At 34.2% G+C, this 19,025-nt stretch overlaps 3 protein-coding genes across 5 annotated transcripts; 1 reads left to right on the top strand and 2 right to left on the bottom strand.

Annotated features, from left to right (window-relative positions):
* Positions 1-705: 705 nt before the first annotated feature.
* On the bottom strand, positions 706-4,945 carry LOC114311204 (uncharacterized). 3 transcript variants are annotated; one of them, XM_028257284.2, is made up of 5 exons: positions 4,526-4,945; positions 3,087-3,180; positions 2,146-2,201; positions 1,915-2,050; positions 706-1,216 (listed from the first exon to the last, which is right to left on the bottom strand). In XM_028257284.2, exons 1-5 carry the CDS (start codon positions 4,832-4,834, stop codon positions 801-803), a joined length of 1,011 nt encoding a protein of 336 aa, XP_028113085.2. In that variant the 5' UTR covers positions 4,835-4,945; the 3' UTR covers positions 706-800. The 3 variants fall into 3 exon arrangements, with proteins under 3 accessions (XP_028113085.2, XP_028113086.2, XP_028113087.2); XM_028257285.2 differs by having other exon boundaries at positions 2,164-2,201; XM_028257286.2 differs by lacking the exons at positions 2,146-2,201; positions 3,087-3,180 and having other exon boundaries at positions 4,526-4,920.
* Positions 4,946-13,013: 8,068 nt separating this feature from the next.
* AHP2 (Tat-binding protein 1(Tbp-1)-interacting protein (TBPIP)) lies at positions 13,014-16,583 on the top strand. Its single transcript, XM_028257282.2, has 7 exons — positions 13,014-13,170; positions 13,297-13,322; positions 14,092-14,359; positions 14,548-14,618; positions 14,724-14,912; positions 15,001-15,128; positions 16,338-16,583. Exons 1-6 carry the CDS (start codon positions 13,143-13,145, stop codon positions 15,097-15,099), a joined length of 681 nt encoding a protein of 226 aa, XP_028113083.1. The 5' UTR covers positions 13,014-13,142; the 3' UTR covers positions 15,100-15,128; positions 16,338-16,583.
* On the bottom strand, positions 15,599-18,495 carry LOC114311202 (uncharacterized). Its single transcript, XM_028257281.2, is given in 6 exon segments — positions 15,599-16,566; positions 17,165-17,287; positions 17,387-17,490; positions 17,493-17,557; positions 17,658-17,761; positions 17,979-18,495. Coding segments are annotated over 6 exon segments (1,356 nt in total). The 5' UTR covers positions 18,165-18,495; the 3' UTR covers positions 15,599-15,792.
* Positions 18,496-19,025: the final 530 nt, after the last annotated feature.

Raw genomic sequence — 19,025 nt, 5'->3', positions numbered from 1 at the left:
TTCTTAGGAGGGTTTATAAAAAAATTAAATTAAGCTATTATTTTCACAAAATAAGAGTCCAATGTAGGAATTTTGACTAAATTTTTCAAGAAATGTGATCTTAGATTTTTCATACTGATTTGCCTTTGGGGGCTTACAATTATCCTTTTTTCCCAGCAAGAAGGCATTGTAAAAATGAAAGCAGAAGCCAGTTTTCAAAGATTTTAGACAAAAAATTGCTACGAAGGTGATCACTTTCTTGTGCAATGAGAAGATAAAAATACTAATCTACTTTACTAACGCTATATTTGGATTACGAAATTTAATATAAACTTAAAAAGTAAAATGAAAAAAGTGAGTAAAATGTAGACAAAATGTAATTATATTATATTTATATTTCATCCACTTTTTCTTACCCAAATCTATCATCCAAATACAACCTACCGTAATTTCTCGCATATTTTTCCAAACAAACAGAACATTGAAGAAAAATGATGCTTTGCTTTACTGATTTACTCCTGCCAAAATTCTGCCTGTGCATGAAATATTAAGGTTTTGTTTGAATCTAAAATTTTGGAAGGAGAGAGAAGAAGCTTATACTTCATTTCTCATTTTTACTTTCTTTTACATTTCTTTTTACCAATCTCTCTATAAATAAAAAATTTAAGCTAAAAGAAATTTTTTTTTTCCCACCCCCTTCACAAAGATCAGAGAAGAACACAAAGATTCCATTTTCAAATAGCAATCCACTTGAATTGAATGAAAGACTATAAGACAATTGTACCTGATGAATATATGGGTTCAATCAATAGTTCATTTAACTATACCTCTTCATCAAGATTCAAACAGACAAGGTACACGACTAAGCCAACTACCGGGACAAATCTAAGATAATTCGCAATATTAACCTTGCTTTTCTGAACATTTTGTATGTTATCACCAATCAACCAAGGCTGGAAGATTGTGTAGAGACATATATCCCAAATGAAGGCATAAGCCAGCCTCTCGGATCCTATATAACTTACCAAGAAGTCCCATCTGTCCGCAATGCCCCCAAAATTACCATCTGGTCGGCCAAACAGTGCCCACAATGTAGATATCAAGCATATGGCACCACCAATCAATCCGACAACAGGTGCACCATTAGTCATCACAGAAGCTAGTTGAGAGGACTTTGTTGGAGTATTCTGGGCATCAGCCGAATCTAGCCGGATCGCCATGTAAGGTATCAAGAATGCTGGCATCATATAGAAATTGCACACAATGTGGTGAATTGAAAATTTTGACTAGGCATACAAAACATTATGTCAATGGGAAGAAAAAGAAAAGGGGAAGAGGATGCAATGATCAGATTACACTGATTCCTAGGGCATTAATATGATCACAAATTGAACAAAGGAAAACCCCCAACAAAGTAAAACATATGTATGTTTCACAGTAAAAACAGTATGCACCAAATTTCTACAAAAAAATTGTTAGGAGCATAGAAGATCAATTTAATGACTTGACCAAAAATGAAAAAAGTGGACAGAGAAGCTGCAAAATTTCTAGTACAATCTCAGTCATTTAGCAACCGAGTATTAACAGATCAAATGGTAAAAAAAAAGTTTTGCCAAATATTACTTGCCAGCTGGGTACTAAAAGAAGGGTAAATGCATTGAAAGATATTTGAAATTGTTGTATAGTAGCATCCCATACTTTTCAAGTATCTTTACATTGAAGAAATCCCACAAACACATTCGTCTGAGCGAAAATTTCTGATCCCTTGTACTAATCTAAACGGGCAAAAGTTTAGTCACGGAATCCAATTAAACTAATTCTTATCCTAAAAAACTCGTTCAGATCTACTGAAGAATGCAAGTTTCTCGTAAAGGGAACGATTGATTATAGCAATGATCACATTACCAATCAAGGACGAGAGTTTAGTGAACATACTGTTTGTAAGGAACATTTGGAAGCCCCATAAAATGTCTAGTGAACCCTTGTATCTGTCTCGTTTATAATCCGTGAATAGCAAGGGAGCAAACATGAAAGTCCACCCAATAACAAAGTTGAATAGTCCCTCAGCCATCTGTATAGAAGAAAAACTGTGTTATTTCAAAATTGTGATGTAGATCAATAGATAGGATGAATATGATGGATTATTTGCAAAGTTAGTTTGCATAGAGAATTACTGATCCTTACTGGGTGAAGTACTGGTGCATCAATGAGACGAATGCCAACTACTCTGCCAAAAAGTTGATTTGCATAAATGATCAATGGTATAATGTAATAAGATACACTAAAATTGATACACAGTTTGTTGTTTTCATCTGTGTGTGTTACAGTTACGACTGCTCTGTCTTCAGAATAATTGATTTTGGAAGCATTTTATCGCATACTAGTTAAAAAAAGTAAATAAATGAAAAAATAAAACATCAGACTGAATAAAAGCATTTTTCCAGTGAAGTGATTATTGAGGTACCAAATATCTATATTTCACAATGCAAAATGGATTCCAATGCTACAGGAAAGAAATGAGTCCAAAAACTGAATTCATATCATATTTTTCATTAGAACACAGCAGAAACTGCGGTAACCACATGCCTCATTACTTACTACCTTGGGCTTGCACATAAAGTTGCAGGTACAACCAAACTAGACGAGTATTTAATCATATTGGATTCATATCAAATCACTTAGTTTCATAATTGTATTTCTTTTAAGTGAACCCATTTGTCATAAAACATAGTCCCTGCAATGAATCAACAAAGGAAAAGCATATCATATTTGGAAAGAATTGAACTCACAAGCCCAGAAAAACAAAAATATGGTCAATGGTGAAGGCGATTTCCACAACCTTATTGATAATTGGAACTTTAGAATTTGTGTACGAATATCAATATGCATTGAATTGACTAATAACAAGTAATGCAATATGATATAGGAAAAGAGAGAGAGGAGATTTTTCAATCAACCATGAGATTGGAATTAGCATCAATAGTTGAAGAAGACGAAGAGTTGCTGCTGAAGGTGTCAAGCTTGACATGAAAAATGTAAACATATTCAAAAGAAGAGAGAACCATGAATATCAAGTCAATGATGCAACCGACAATAACTAAACATACCAGAGTTCATTAAAGGCAGAATAAAGAAGAAATTTAGAGAAAGGCCCACAAGAGAATTAATCGTGTCTGAACTGATCGCCCATACAGGATCCCCCTGAACCATGTACAAGAAAATTTTGTGATAAATTTACAAAAAAGTGCAACACTTTTTACCTCAAGTGCAACAATGCAGAACTGATAAGTGGCTCTATTATGTTAAGTAATGAAAACTAAAACAAAGTCATTTCATTTTCTTTTCCTCAGCATTCAGAGGGCACATAACAATGCCTTGGTCCTGAAATGTTAGGCCAGATATGATCTTCAAAATACTAAGTGCCATGAGAAGAGAAAAACGAATTCTTGCACTTAAATATTAGTATGTTAAGGATCTTTGTTCTCATGAGAATGTAAAGCACCCCCAAAGCAAATCAACCATATGGATCTTCAGACATTGACACAATTATTAATCTAATCAAATGAGTTCGAACTCAATTTGTGTTACTCTTGTCCGGCCAATATTAGTATGAGTTACAACTCATTTTGAGTACTAAAATTTTAGGTACATGATAGTATAGTACAAGTTGGGAGAGTAGATAATGTGTTAATTTTCATCCACAGGCGTCACCAGAAATTCCGGTTAAAAGGCACTAGAATGCAATCAAAAAAGCTATTGTGTAAATTCTATTAGTATATAAAACACAGAACTCGGAACATCTTGAAGCTTTGTCACTTTTTTCTTTTTTTCTTTTACTTATTGTTTATTTATTTATTTTCAAGAATACCCATAAAATTGTTAACTGCTCACATTTTTTCTTTTTCAAAATCACAATTCGATTAAATTAAAACTTCACATCCAGTAAGTAACTGCTAAAAGGTTTTCAAGATTTTCAAATTGAACTATCTTTCTCATTCATCACCCCATTAAAAAATTAAATATAAAATTACAAATGCATTGCATTTAGGACCTAGTAATAATAATAAAAAAATGATATAATAATTACCTAATGTTGTGTTTGGTTGATGGATTTGAGGAGGGATTTGGAAAAGGAAATGGAAAAGGTAGGTGAAATATGAATAAAACATGCCTAAATTTCACATAATTTCACACACTTTTTTCCTTTCCCTTTCTAAATCCCTCCCCAAATCCTCCAACCAAACACACCATAAGTGACATGATTAGTTAATAATTAGTAAAGATATAATAAAATATTTTATCTTTAATATCCTAATTAATCACTTCCATCATTAAATTAAAAATTGAGTCTAATTATTTGCGTTTAATAACAATGCTCTAATAAAAATAAACAACAATATAAACATCTGACATCCCATTTTCAAAACTGCACATTCTCATCTGGAAGTTGTTTTTTTTTTAAAACCAAACACAGAGCGCACATGTACAGATAATATATACATAAGAGTGTAAATATGAATTGTAAAGAAGAGAAATGGTTACATACTGGGGCATAAGGAAGCAAGAAGAGCCACAATATATAGATTCCCTCAGCAACCCACAGACTGAACTGCAGGACTCGCCGCAAATTGCCATCGCCATCCCCTTCCGGAAGAGGCTGAGCGGAGGCGATGGTGGGGGAGTTCCGCCGAGCTCCGCCGCAAACCAAACCAGTCCTCAAAACGATTCTCTCGAAAGGCCATGTTCTAGGGCTGAACGCGACAACTCGTCTTCTTCTTGGAGGTTTCGAATTGAAGTGTAGAGTTGCGAGGGGTGGGCGATTGTGAACTAGAAACGACGCCGTCGCCGTCGACATCAGTGATTTCGCCGCCGTGGACTGGTTTTTGCCTGTTTATTGAACTTTGAAGTTCGTGCCCATTTAGTGGTAGTGGTAATGCGCCACGTGGCGTGCGCGCATTCAGTCAGTTATTTGCTTGGGACGGGTGCTGTTTGGAAACTTAAAAAGTCAAAAATTTTAAAAATTATTTTAAAAAGTTAAAAAAATTATCAGTGTTTACTAAAAGTTAAAAAGTAAAATTGTATAATTTTCAATTCTAATTTTTCTTTACACGCTAATTTATATAATTTTTTAATACATATTTTTCTATAAAAATTCAAAAAGTTAACCTAAACAATCATATTTTTTTTCTCAACTTTTAATCCAAAAATTCAAAAAGTACACTTATTTAAAGCATTCCAAACAATCCCTAAATAATAGAGGTGAGCAGCGGATATACCGATTCGTCAAAACCGACCGAACCGAACCGGTCCGCCAAATTTTGGACGGATGCGTGATGATGAGCGGACGGTTGCAGACTGATTTTCTCCAATCCGCCAATCTGGCGGACGAATGGCGGATTTGAGATTTTTTTGGCCGCAACCGAACCGCCAAACCGCGATCACGCCTAGTAATTTATAAGACTTTGTGTTTTCAGTTTGTTTAAAAATTTTGTTTGCGTTTTTAATTAAAAAATAGTTTAAATATTCTGTTGAAAAAAAGTTTTCAACTTGAATATCTTTTTTGAATTGAAAAAAATAAACATATTATTTATCTATATTTTTTTGTTTTTAAATCTATCTCTAAAAATAATAAATAGAAACTATGATATATGTTAGTTGGTTTTTGTTTTAAAAAACAGATATAGATGTAACAATACAGAGACATACAATCTCTACTACTGCGCTGTTCATGGTTTTGGTGGTTTGAATTGTTTTTATATTTTAAAAATCATAGATTATAATACTTGGATAAGGCATGAAGTGATTGTGATATTCTAAAGTTTCAAACTTTCTTACTTTGGACGAGACATACAATGATTGTAATATTTTTTTAAGTCATTAACTGTAATACATTCTTCTTTTTTTCTTTTTTTTTTTTAGGAATTGCACAAGTTGAATTATGTTGAAAATTTTAAACCGCCAAGCCGATTTTCATCCATCCGTCAAACCGCCAATCTGCGCAATCCACATCCGCCGGGATTGGTGGATGGATGCGGATTGATTTTCTCCAATCCGTTAATCTAACGGACGAATGGCGAATTTGAGGTTCCGTGGCTGCAATCGACCCGCGGCCACCCCTATTAAATAACATCAGTGTAAGGTGACAAAATTGATATCCCTACTTATCCGTCCTGTTTTCGTAATTTTTTTGACTCAACCATGGTCAATTTGGCTTATAAACGACGTTTGATTGATGAAGTTTGATGAACTTCAATAATTTTGCTAATAAACGACATCGTACACGACGTCCACCACCACTACGGCATGACGAAAACCTTAGAGCATCTTTAATGAAGTTATTATTCAATCTGTCAAAGCTAAAATTTGATAAGAATGACGAAAATAGAGTTTTCAATGGCCTGTTATTCTACTTGTCAATGATAGCAGATACCACTTTTGTTCTCAAATTTGGAAGGTTGAATAGCATTTGCCAAACTTGTCAGATCAGTAAATATCAATAGATTTTTGACACCAAATGCAGTTAAAGAAACAGATTTGCAACAGTAGAAAACCCCAAAAATTCATAATCAAACCCAAATATTATAATCAAACCTAATTTACAATTTTTTTTGCCAAATTCACAAATTTCAAAATAAATGTGACAAACTCAAATTCGATTTCTCTTTATTTTAAAAAAAAAAATCATTTATCACCAAATCAATTGATCCAAATGGAGTGTAAAAATTAGATGGATATTATCACAATAAACCAAACCAAAATAGGCTTGAGTTATTTAAAGATCAAAATAAATATTAAAATAAAATCAATGGATGAACAAAAATTAGTTGGATGAACAAAAATTAAACCAAAAATCAAAATAAATAATTACAATAAATCGGAGAGTACAAACCTAAGTTTTTTGAAGATCTGGAGATGCTTGAGTTCTTTGAAGATCCGGTTTGAAGCCATCGCAAGACATGAGTTTGAAAAATCACGATCACCTCCACATTAATAACCAGAAAAAATAAACAAAAAATCAAAGCATATATATATATATATAGAGATCGTACCAGAGACAGAGAGGGAGATAGAAAATGGGCTGCGATTGTGTGGAGGTGAACACTTGGAACCAAGGACAGAGCGAGGGTGAGAAAGACAGGTCGGAGAGTACATAGATCCATGAAGAGATGGAAAAAGTGCGAAAGTGGGAGAAAGAGAGAAAGATCGGTTTGAGAAGCGGAAATATAGAGTAAAAGGGAGAGGGAAGACAGTGCGAGAGTGAGAGAGAAAGATCCGTTTGAGAGGCAAGACAGAGTGAAAGGGAGAGGGAAGATAGTGAGAGAGTGTGACGCCCCAAAATTTTTCTTTTGAAACGTCATAAGATTTAAATAACGATAACTTGCTAGATAAAGTTTTAACTACTAATTAGGAACTTTTAAGTTCTTACATAGTCAAAGTCCAACAACAAAATAAAACTACAAATTCACACCCAACGTCACAACATAGTTAAATCCTAATACAAGGGATAACAGGATTTTATTTCGATAAAATCTTGACTCTAAGTCAACCAAGGTTCGATATTGGCAGCAGCTCCAATTTCAGCCTCAGTCCCTTCTTCAACATAATCTGGCATGAAACGCCAGGGCAACAAAATATATGCCATGAGTTTTGCAACACAGTAAGAAAACGTAACCAACCTCCCATTCTTTTTAAGAGAAAAATAATAATATTCTAAACATGAGATAACAATATAATTATACACAGAATTTACAACCATTAGAATAATTTCAGTAATTTTTATAAATTAGGTGACACTCGAAATCTCACTAAAGAGATTTAACTTACCAACCACTAAGCATGGCAACGGTTAATTTGAAACCCTCCCTTGGTCAAATATTTAAGTGTTACCAACCGTAACTACCAGGGATGCCCATGTCCGGAGTTATATACCCAAGTAGTGGCATCCATGGTCTGCCTCAAGGAAACGGTCTGCCAGGGGTAAGTAACCTCCCTGTGTGCCACCTGTACATCCACCCTTATTCCAAAACCGAATACCGAAAAGGGTTCAAATAAGTCCCGTGCCATCTTAGAGTTTCGCAACACAATCTACGTGAGAATTCTCAAAACCAGGGCTCACCCTGAACAACCGGTGTTAACCGTCAATCCTTAATTCCGTACAGTCTTTAAACCAAGACTCACCCCGAACAACTGATATTAACCGTCAATTGTTAACTTTGTATATGTCGTTAATCATTTCAGTTAATTTTGATATTAATCACAAATAATTCCAAATTTTTAATCACAAGTAATGTTATACCAACTCATTAAAATTCTTAATTATAAAATATTGCATGTGTCACACAATACTAAATAAAAGTACAGAATTTAAATAAACAATTTATTTAAACCATGGTATGAAATAATAACTTAGATACAAGAATTAAACCCTAAATACACACATGCACAAATTTTTGATTTACAAAATTAGACTAGCAAAATATTAAAGTGGTGATTTTATTCTGTCCAGAAAAATTTTCAGAGTATATATCTTGCAAATAAAATTATAAATATATTACTTATACAACTCTAAAATTCATATCAATCTACAGGATACTCAATAAATATGTTATGGTTATTTTTCAGAAAGCATTTTCCAAAAATAACTTATAAATAATTCTAAACAATTTCCAAGGGTGTTTATGACACAGATTTGTCACATTTCCTTACATTAATTCCATGCTTAAATTTATAGATCAAACCCATAATCTAAAAATTTATCATGAAACTAGACTTCTCAAATTTCATCTTTTAGTTAGAAATTACCAGATTTGGCTTAGTATAGAATTTTAAATAAATTTTCAAATACATGGTAAAATCTGTCTCACAGTTTCAGATTTAGTTAGAAATTTGTATGAATTCGTAGAAAGCTCAAAAATTGTTTCCAAATTTTTTTGGATAAACTAGACATCATTATCAACAACTTTGTAGAAGAAATCATCTTGAAATTTTGAGCATAAAACTATCTAAAAATTCGGGTAACATGATGGCAGATTCAAAACAGATTATTCTCAACACAGTTTCAGATTCAGTTAAAAATTTGTATAAATTTTTAGAAAGCTCGAAAATTATTTCCAAAAATTTTTAGATAAATTAGACATCATTATAAACAATTTTGTAGAATAAATTATCTCGAAATTCTGAGTATAAAATTGTCTAAAAATTCGGGTAAACATATTGGCAGATTCAAAACAGATTATTCTTAACACAGTTTCAGATTTAGTTAAAAATTTGTATAAATTCGTAGAAAGCTCAAAAATTGTTTCCAAAAATTTTTGGATAAACTAGACGTCATTATCAATAATTTTGTAGAAGAAATCATCTCAAAATTTTGAGTGTAAAATTATCTAAAAATTCGGGTAAACATGCTGACAGATTCAAAATAGATTATTCTCAACACAGTTTTCCTACACATACGTATAAAATTTCTATTTATGAGTAGTCATTTTAATCACAAGGAAGTAATCTGAAAGTTTCACTAATAAAAAGAAATGAGAGGGTTGAGAAGGTTTTCTTACTTAGTTGTAGGGTGACAAAATGGTTGAGAATTTTGGCTTCCTTATTCTCCTACTCTTCTTCCTCTCATATCACTAAGCTTGGTTGCTTCAGGGATTTCTCTCTTCTTTTTTTTTTTCTTCTACCGAATGCTTGCATGCACAAAGAAGGCTTGCATGCATATATATATATAAAATGCTAGTTGAAGACATCTCTCTCTCCCTCTCATTCTCTCACTCTTTCTCTTCATTCTAAGTTTTCTTTCTCTCAATTCCAAGAGCATCATTAGCTCTTCTTCCCTAAATAAGCATGCAAATCAACATGTGGAAAGCCTCCACCAAAATTCTGCAAAGGTTTGATTCCTTTTTTTTTTTTTTTGTGGGTTTCTGAAAATTGACACACTAAGATTTTTAATTAAGGTATTTAGTAAGAATAATTATTATATTGAATCCTAATTAAAATAATTTATAAACAACAAATATTGAACACCCACAAAATTATTATTCTTAATAATGTCTTGTTAGTGATTGAATTGAGTCAATTTAAAACTAACTTTTACACTAATATATAATTCAGATAGACTGTAGACAAAATTAATTAATTAATTAATTTTCTTTAAAGAATAATTAAAAGATGGGGTTTCACAGAAAGCGAGAGTGAGAGATCGGTTTGAGGAGAGGGAAGATAGAGTGAGAGAGAGAGAGGGTTGGATGATTCTAGAGAATCATTTAAACCATTAAACATATAGACGGGGACGGTTGTGATCTCCCGCTCTGCCCTTTAAACAGCCGTTGTGCTCTGTTTATTTTTTTTTGTATTTTTTTTAATAATAATATTTTTTTTTGTGACAACAGCTATCTTCAAACGGCTATTTTTTTCAAACGGTAATATTTTGAATTTCTATAAATACAAACTCTCCATGTCAATTTTATTTCATAGCAAACATTTAGATTTCATTTTTCTTTTCTCCCTCTCTTTCTCTGAATTTGATTTCATAGCAAACCTCCAAAATTATTTTCTTTTTCGTTTTTTTATATAATCACTATAGAAAGTTCATCAAAAACAAAGAGAGGAAAGTCATTCACCATTAAAGAATATATGGCAATTTACAAAATCACATTTCGGAAGACCCAATTGTTGGCAATTCGTAATCATATGCTCACTTTTGGGAGATAATTTATGAAAATTATTGCTTGCTTCAGAATGATCAGTCAAGAACACAAGTGTCTATCCAATCTTGATGGGGTATAATCATGAAATGTTCCAACTAATTTCGGAGATGTTTAGCGCAGGTCGAAAATCTTCACCCAAGTGGGATATCTCAAGTTGATATAGTAAGTTTTCATCTTCAGTTATTATGTTTAGTTTCTTATAAAAATTAACTAATTAATTAATTTTCAATTTTATTGATACAAATACTTCAAGCAAAACTGTTATACCATCAAGATGAAAACAAAATTTTGCTTTTGAACATTATTGGCCAATATTGTAAAATAATATCAGGTGGCAAGATGTAACTCCTACGAACACGGTGAAGTTGAGGATACATACACCATTTTCCCCTGGTTCAGCCCCTGATTCCTCTATGGATAACTGCATTTCTCTTGAAGATGACACCAGTCCAAGTATTGGTAACAATCTAATTGTTGGCGAGGGTAGTGTCTCTGTAAGAGGTAAAAAGCTTATGGGTAGGGAAGCTGTAAAAGAATTATTTCAGAAAAATCAAGTCGCTAAAGTTGAAGTCCAAAAAATGAGCATACAATTGGAGACATTTAACCAACATCTTGTTGAAAAGAAAAAGAAAAAAGATGAAAGATAAGAAAAAAGAATTAAAGCACTATTGGAGATGAAAGAACTTTAGATGAAAAAATATGACTTTGAGATCAAAAGACAAAACACATGAGATGAAAAAGGAATGACATATAATAATGACTACGGACATTTTTCATTTGGACCCTCAGATGAAAGCGTATTACACAATGCGAAAAAATGAGATTTTTGCCAAGTGGTCCCCAAATGTCAGAAACACAAATTACTATCTCTCTACCTCCTGATGAATAATTACGGGATAATATATTTTAAATTTTGCAATGTCATTTATTTTTTAATGTAATTGTTGGTATTTATTTGCAATGTCATATTTTTATTTTGTAATGAAATTTCATATTTGTTTTTTTATTTTTGAGTATTTTCTACAAAAGAATGTAATATTATTTTTGCAATATATAATGCTAGGTGAATGATGGATGATTGTTGGTGGGTAATTGGTGTTTGTTTATTTTTTATGTGTAGTTAAAATTTTTTATTAAATATGTAGTAATATGTTTTTTGGTGGGGTGAATTACATTTAATTTTTTTTCCCAATTTTTTCATTTTTTTTTTCATTTTTTATATTTGTTTAGTCGGGAATAATATAAATATATAATTTTTTTACAAACAATTAAAAAAAAGGCCACAAAAGACAAAAAATAAACAAAAATAAAATCACAAAAAAAACCTAAATCTAAACAACTAGGAATGGCAACGGGTCGGGATCACACTCCCCATCCCTGATCCCTAATGGTGAAAATTTTCCCGTCTCCGGCCCTGATCCCCGACAAGGGACCTATTATCGTCCCCGCCCTCAACGGGGATTGGGTTTCTTCGACCCCAAAAATTCCCTACCCAAATCTATTTCAATAACGTCATGAACAACTTCTTTCAACATCAACATCATCATCATCAACAACAACAACATCATCAACAACATGTATACATACACACAGAGACACACACACACACACACATACACACACAGAGAGAGGACGATGGAGAAGATTGGCAGAGAAGGGCGAGGACGACGGAGGAGATCAATAGAGATGGAGATCGGCGAAGATCAGCAACACGACGGAGGAGATCAACACAGATTTGAGATCTTTGTGAGACTGCGACAGATGACTGAGGAGGACGACGAAGATGAGAGTAGGGGACGGAGGAGGTGGCGGTGCGAGTTGAACGGCGATTTCGACAGTAGCGCTGAGAAAGAGGATAGGAAAGGTGCAAGAGTGCGAGAAGGAGAGGAGCGAGAGTGAGAGAATAGAGGGAATAGAGAGAGTGAGAGAGACATAACAGAGGGGTATATTATATAGAGGGGTATATTATATGTAGTTAGTTTACTCGAATATATTATATATAGTTAGTTTACTTAGGGGGGGGTAACGGGGACGCGGTTGGGGTTGGGGATGGGCAAAGCAGGGGTTGGAAAATATATCACCATCCCTCGACTTGAAAATTATTGGAGATTTATTTTTAAATATCATCTCCGGCTCATGGAGAATATTTTTCGGAGAAAAACCACTCTAATCGGGGTCGGGGAGGCGAATCTCCGTCGGGCCGAGTTTAAATTGCCATCCTTATGAATAACACCTACAAACTTAAAGAAAAAGTTGATTAAGATTTATCAAAATAACAAATGATCACTAAAATACTATTGTTATAATTTGATAAAATGACCTTATCTATTGCTAAATTATAGATGTTAAAGATGGTCTTACAAAAGCAAGATGTAAATGAGATTTTGAAGCACATAACACAAACGAAAGTTTCAGAGATTTCCCGCGCGAGCTTCGTCTTCTCCATTTCTCAGATCCAAAATGGCGCCCAAATCTGACAGCGCTGAAGGTGAAATCAACCTCTCTCTCTCTCTCTCGGATTTGACTATGTTTGTGAAAATTCATAGATCGGTGAATCGAATTCATCTATTGAAACCGATTTTTATTATTATTTTATTTTTTTTCATAATTGCAGGGATTGTGCTCAACTTTGTGAATGAGGTAAAGCATTTTTTGAGTACTGATTAAGAGTGCGTGTGTGTAACCCAAGTTGATTGGTTTAATTTAAGTTTTGATGGATGAGATTATCTGGTTTTCGTGGGTTCACTACCTGTTTCTCTGCTTTGAAATGGTTATTCAATTATTCATTTAGGTTAGCAGGACTGAAATTGTTTTATTGTGGATATATTTATGGTCCCAGTTATGCTAACACAGTCCCATAGACTAGAATCGCAAGGCAATTATTGTACATATCAATATGCTTTTATGTGTACATTTTTTTTTTTGGGGGGGTACATTTTGATACACTTTTCTCATGCCTAACAAGATGAATGACAGCTAGTTGATTGCTGAATGATAAAGTTCGAAGCAAAATAGAATTTGAAATCTCAAGGCAGGTTTTGGGTTAATTCTATTCTATGGTGTTTGAAATCCAAGTTTTATTGTATAAATTAACTAGAAACAAAGAAAGAAAGAAATAGGTGGTTCACACCGTCATACTGTATAAAAATGCCAAACTAATTACTACCAATACACATCCTCAATAACTAATTTGCCCTTTTACTCTGATGGATGTAGAATCTCTTGACCTAAAGTTTAAACTCTTTCAAGAAATATTTCCCTGAAATTATTTTCTGCCACATCAAATAGAATGTGCTTCCGAATAATTTTGTCTGCACTTGTGCGTACCTGTGACTACTATGTGGCCACCTATCTTAATTGTTGTTTTGAGTTCCTTCCCTTGATATTTATATGTTTTTCCTTCATCCAGCAAAATAGACCATTAAATTCTCAAAATGTAGCTGATTTTCTTCAAAAGTTCAACCTCAAAAAGGCTTCAATACAAAAGGCGCTGGATAGTCTTGCTGATAGTGGGCGGATATCATTCAAGGAATATGGTAAGCAGAAAATATACCTCGCTCGACAAGATCAATTTGTCATTCCAAACAGTGAAGAGCTTACTAAGATGAAAGAAGAAAACACCAAGTTACAAGAGCAGCTCAATGAACAAAGAAGAGCAATTAGCGAGGTTGAGGGAGGTATTTTCTTTAAACCTCTTTTATATGTTTTGTAGAGCAATAATTTCGTTATTGATTGTTTAATTATTTTTTCGTTTGGGTGATGATCTTTATTCTTCTGCACATATACTTGCTTTTATGGACTTCATTGTGATGAAAAGTAAGACATGGGTCTTTTATTTGTGTGACAAAATATACTCTTCTTGCAGAAATGAAAGCTCTGCAGTCAAATTTAACTTTGGAACAGATACTTGCCAAAGAAGCCAATCTGAGAAAGGAGGTACATGAAATCAACATTACTGACATTTTCCCTTCAAAATGATATCAAAGATTTCTCTGTTGGGGAACTTGGTCCAACATTTTAGGACTTCTTATTCTCTATCAGGTTGAGGAAATGGAGGACAGATTAACTAAATTACGTGGAGGAGTCACTCTCGTAAGCCCAGAAGAGCGTAAGGCTGTGGAGGGAATGTATATGGATACAATAAGTCAGTGGAGAAGACGTAAAAGGATGTTCAGAGATGTTTGGGATGCTATAACTGAGAACTCTCCTAAGGATCTCAAAGAATTTAAGGTTCTCCGATGTCCATGTCTTATGCATATAGGCATATTTATACATGCCCTTGCAAAAGTTATTGCTTAATGGGTGTTTGCTGTTACAGGAGGAACTTGGTATCGAATACGATGAAGATGTTGGTGTGAGTTTGCAGTCATTTTGTGATCTGATGCAACATGGAAAGAAGCGAGCTAGAGGCCAGTGACTTTTCAGTTCTCTGCAAAGCATTGCATGGTAAATCACATAGAGGCAAATCTAATACATATATTTGTAGGTTCTGTATATTTTCAAGATTTGATCTGCATTCCCAAATACCATTAAATTTACTTTTTAGAGATGTTTCCTACCTTACATTTGTTTGTAGACAGTGCATTACAGATGTTTATGTAGTTGAAACTGGGTGTAGACATGGTTCAGAACAATCAAGCATACGGACCCATGAAAAGGGGTAAAAAGAAGAAAAAAAAACAGAAAAAGGAAGAAAATTAAATTGGGGATTTAGTTTGATTTCATATTGGGGTAAATCAAAGGGATTATTTACCTGGTGTAGTTCAGTATCCGAGGAGTGCAAGTGACTCCCTTGGTTCAGAATTATTTGATTCTTTTGTTCCTTTTTTAATAGGTCGGATTTGTTTTTTCCATATGCATTACATAAGATAATATTATCCTTTCAAATATGAAAAGGCTATAAATACTTTGAACCCTTGAACAAATACAAAAAAATTTATTGGAAAAACAAAAAAAAGAAAAGAAGCTCTCACAATTCAAAACCATTACACTAGTTTACATTCTCGCGAACAAACGTCAAAATATGAACAACAAAAAACAAAGTAAATGTGTGGAAAACCCTGTGCTATTACTGAAATCCTGACTACTTTATTACATAATAGTATGCTTCTCAGCGCCCTTGAGCTCGTCTGGTCCTCACAGAGATTGGCCTCTTCTCTGCTTTCGGATATCCAGGACCTGACTCTGCTTTTAGCCCAGCTTGAGATCTTAAAGGGAACTTCTTTTGAGATCGAGAGATCACTGCACTATCCTTGGATAGGTCTTCTTCATCTTCAACTGTGCAAGACTTTCCAGAATCAAAACTTTCATTCATAAGCAAACTAGGCTTCATATGAAAAGCCGAGTCTTGGGTCCTTGACAACTGTACTCCGCCTTGTTCATTCCTTGTCTCGTCACCACTCTCATCAGAAATTGTGTCCTCTGTTGGCCTTGATCCCTTAAAATCTGCTACATTTTTACTCTCTTCAGATTCTTCAGCCTTTTTTTCACAGTGAATTTCATCTTCAGATTCAGAATGGTAGTTTTGGATAGGATGCACCTTCTCAAATCCAAGTCCAACATTCTGATCCTCAGTTCTTCTCAAGTTGTTTTCATCAGTAGTTTGAAGTGTACATTTTATCGCATCATGCTTATCACTTATCTTTCTCTGTTCAGGATGAGGACTGTTCTGATCATCAGGGTCATGGGATTCAGGTCTAGAGAGTTCCACTGCTGCCCTTGCTGCTGCTGCAGCATAAGCTGCTGATTTAAAAGCTGCTTCCGCTGCATCAGCTACATCCTTGTATTTTCTTGTTGTTTTCATTGAATCGGACAAACCCTCCATGTTTTCTATCTCATCAGGAATATTATGCTGGTTCTGCTTCTCTTCAATTTCCAATTTCTCCTGCAATTATCACATAATGATCAACATGTCACGATTGATGTCTATATCTATATTTTAAACAAACAAATGGAACTGGATTGTTGCAATTCTTGATGTTAATATATATGTATATATTCTTGATGTTATATATATATAAACTCGGATTATACATATTACCCATTGCTACCCCAAAAAATCGGTTAATAAATGACCAACTCCACTATACAGATGATAGGACGGGCTAAGGCAGTAATGTCGACGGAGATTAGGATGAGCTTTGATTAATAAAATAAGAATTAGTAGAGATTCACGTAGGTGAGCAAAACAAACATATTTGCACTTGTTTTTGGGTCTATTTTGACCTGGTTTGGAACTGTTTGGATCCTTATATACATACATATATATATATTGAGTTATGCAGGATTTTAGGGTTTATAGTTTTGAGAGCTTTTGTGACGTAGGATTGTGTTGAGGGAGCCAGCTCTTTACATTCGTAGTGAAACTCTTCTTTGGCTGTGAATGGAGGCTTATTCCGAATCATGTAAATTATTGTTGTTTGTTGTTTTGTTTATTATTTTTTTTCAATTTTTTGTTCTGCCATAACATATAAATTGAATACCTCTGTGGCCTCCGAAGAAGTTTCCTCAATCTGCAAAATGATGTTGTTCTCAGAAGCAATTTCCTTGAGCACCTTCATTCTGTTCTCCAAGCTTGGCTGTCTAGTTGACAGCTTTTGTACCATCTATACACGCAAATTACAAAGACATGAAATTTGACATTACTTTCAAATTTTCATAATCAAAATGAATCCAGTAATTGAAATGGCGGATTGTTGAAATACCTTTAGATTCACTCCACAGTTGTTGCGCAACTCAATGGCACAACCTGCAAACTCCTTCCCAAATTGGGATGTGAGGACTGCGCGCATCTCCTGAAGCTCTGGAACTCCCCACATCTCGTAGATGCAAAGAGCAAGCTCGACACTGCCTCTTTCAGCTCTTCGGGACATACTCTGCATAATAAAAAGCCTGTTTTTCATCCCTGAAAACTATAGAAAAACAAATGGAAGTAACTGAAGCTATTTTAACAAATCAAAGACAGTAGGAACTCACTTCTCTCGTTCAATAAGGTTGATCCTCTCCACCAACAAATGAAAATAGCCTTCAATCATAACAAAAACATCCAACATGTTTTGCTCCTTGATAACTTGCTCAACCTGTCAATAAACCACCAATTCAAATGCAGTCTGAGTACCCAAAAAAAGAATAAAAAACATAAGTCGATGGATCATAGCTTTTCATTGACAATCCACCACTCTATCATCACCACCTCCAGATCTACCACCAACACCATTAATAATACTAGTAGTAGCACAAAACTAAGGTAAAGTAAATATAATAAAATGTAAAATGGAGAGTAAGATTGGATGTTACCCGGAGAAGAGCACGGTCATGGTGGGCGAGGTTGAGGAGCTCAACAACGTCGGAACGGGCAAGGGAGCAGCGAGAGCGGCGCTGGTTTTTGAGGACAGAGAGGCGAGAAACAGCGACGTTGACAAGGGCCTTGAACTTGGAGGATTTGAAGTGTCTTCCGAATAGAGCATCAAGCTTCTTTCCCATGATGACGATGATGATGCCTGTGGTTTCTTGGTTTTGTAAAATATTGGATAGACAAAGGCTGATGAAGAAGATGTATAAGAGAGAGAGAGAGAGAGAGAGAGAACAAACGAGCCTTTGCTCGTTTGCCCTTTATGTGATGACGATGATGATGAGTGTGTGCGCGCGCGCGCTTATATATGATGAGTAATAAATAAATAATAATTAGTATGTGAATACGTAATACGTGTGAAGGGAGAGGAGGTTTTTCTTATGAACGAAGTGTGAAGAAGAAGCAAAGAGGAGAGAGGAGAGAAGAGAGAAGAGAGAAGAGAGAGGGACGTTGAATGGGACCGGCGGTTCAAAACGCGGTTCGTGTATGTATAGATATCAATTTGGCGGAGGTGAAGAAGAAGGAGGAGGCGGCCCCAGCGGCCTGTTTTGGTATTACCCAAAACTCACTCGCTTTAAGCCCCGCGTGTCTGATATACGCCCACACCCACCTGTTAGCCCTTGTTAATTAATTGGAAATAGATTTTTGTTTTTATTTTCTTAAAACAAAAAATAATAATAATAACTTGTATGTCGTGCCGTACACTTTATCAAATATGTTTTGCAGCGAGAACTGTTGTGCGTTTTATTGGACTCATTTTAAGGCTTAATCGATAATTTAAATCGTTTATATTTTAAAAATTATTAAGTAGAATATATTTGTAAAAAATTACGTCAATTAAATATCGTTATTTCTTTTATCAAATCACATTTGCATTAGATTTTATACTTCAAATTATATTTATTTTATTTTTTTTAAAAATACAAATATGATTTGATGAAAGGATTAACGATATTCGATTGACGTGATTTTTTACTGGTATATTCTACTCG

The sequence above is a fragment of the Camellia sinensis genome, chromosome 5 (assembly GCF_055761805.1).
Source record: "Camellia sinensis isolate YWXY chromosome 5, ASM5576180v1, whole genome shotgun sequence".
Taxonomy (NCBI): Eukaryota; Viridiplantae; Streptophyta; class Magnoliopsida; order Ericales; family Theaceae; genus Camellia; species Camellia sinensis.
Note: the sequence above shows the minus strand (reverse complement) of the source record. Positions and strands in the feature narration are given on the sequence as shown.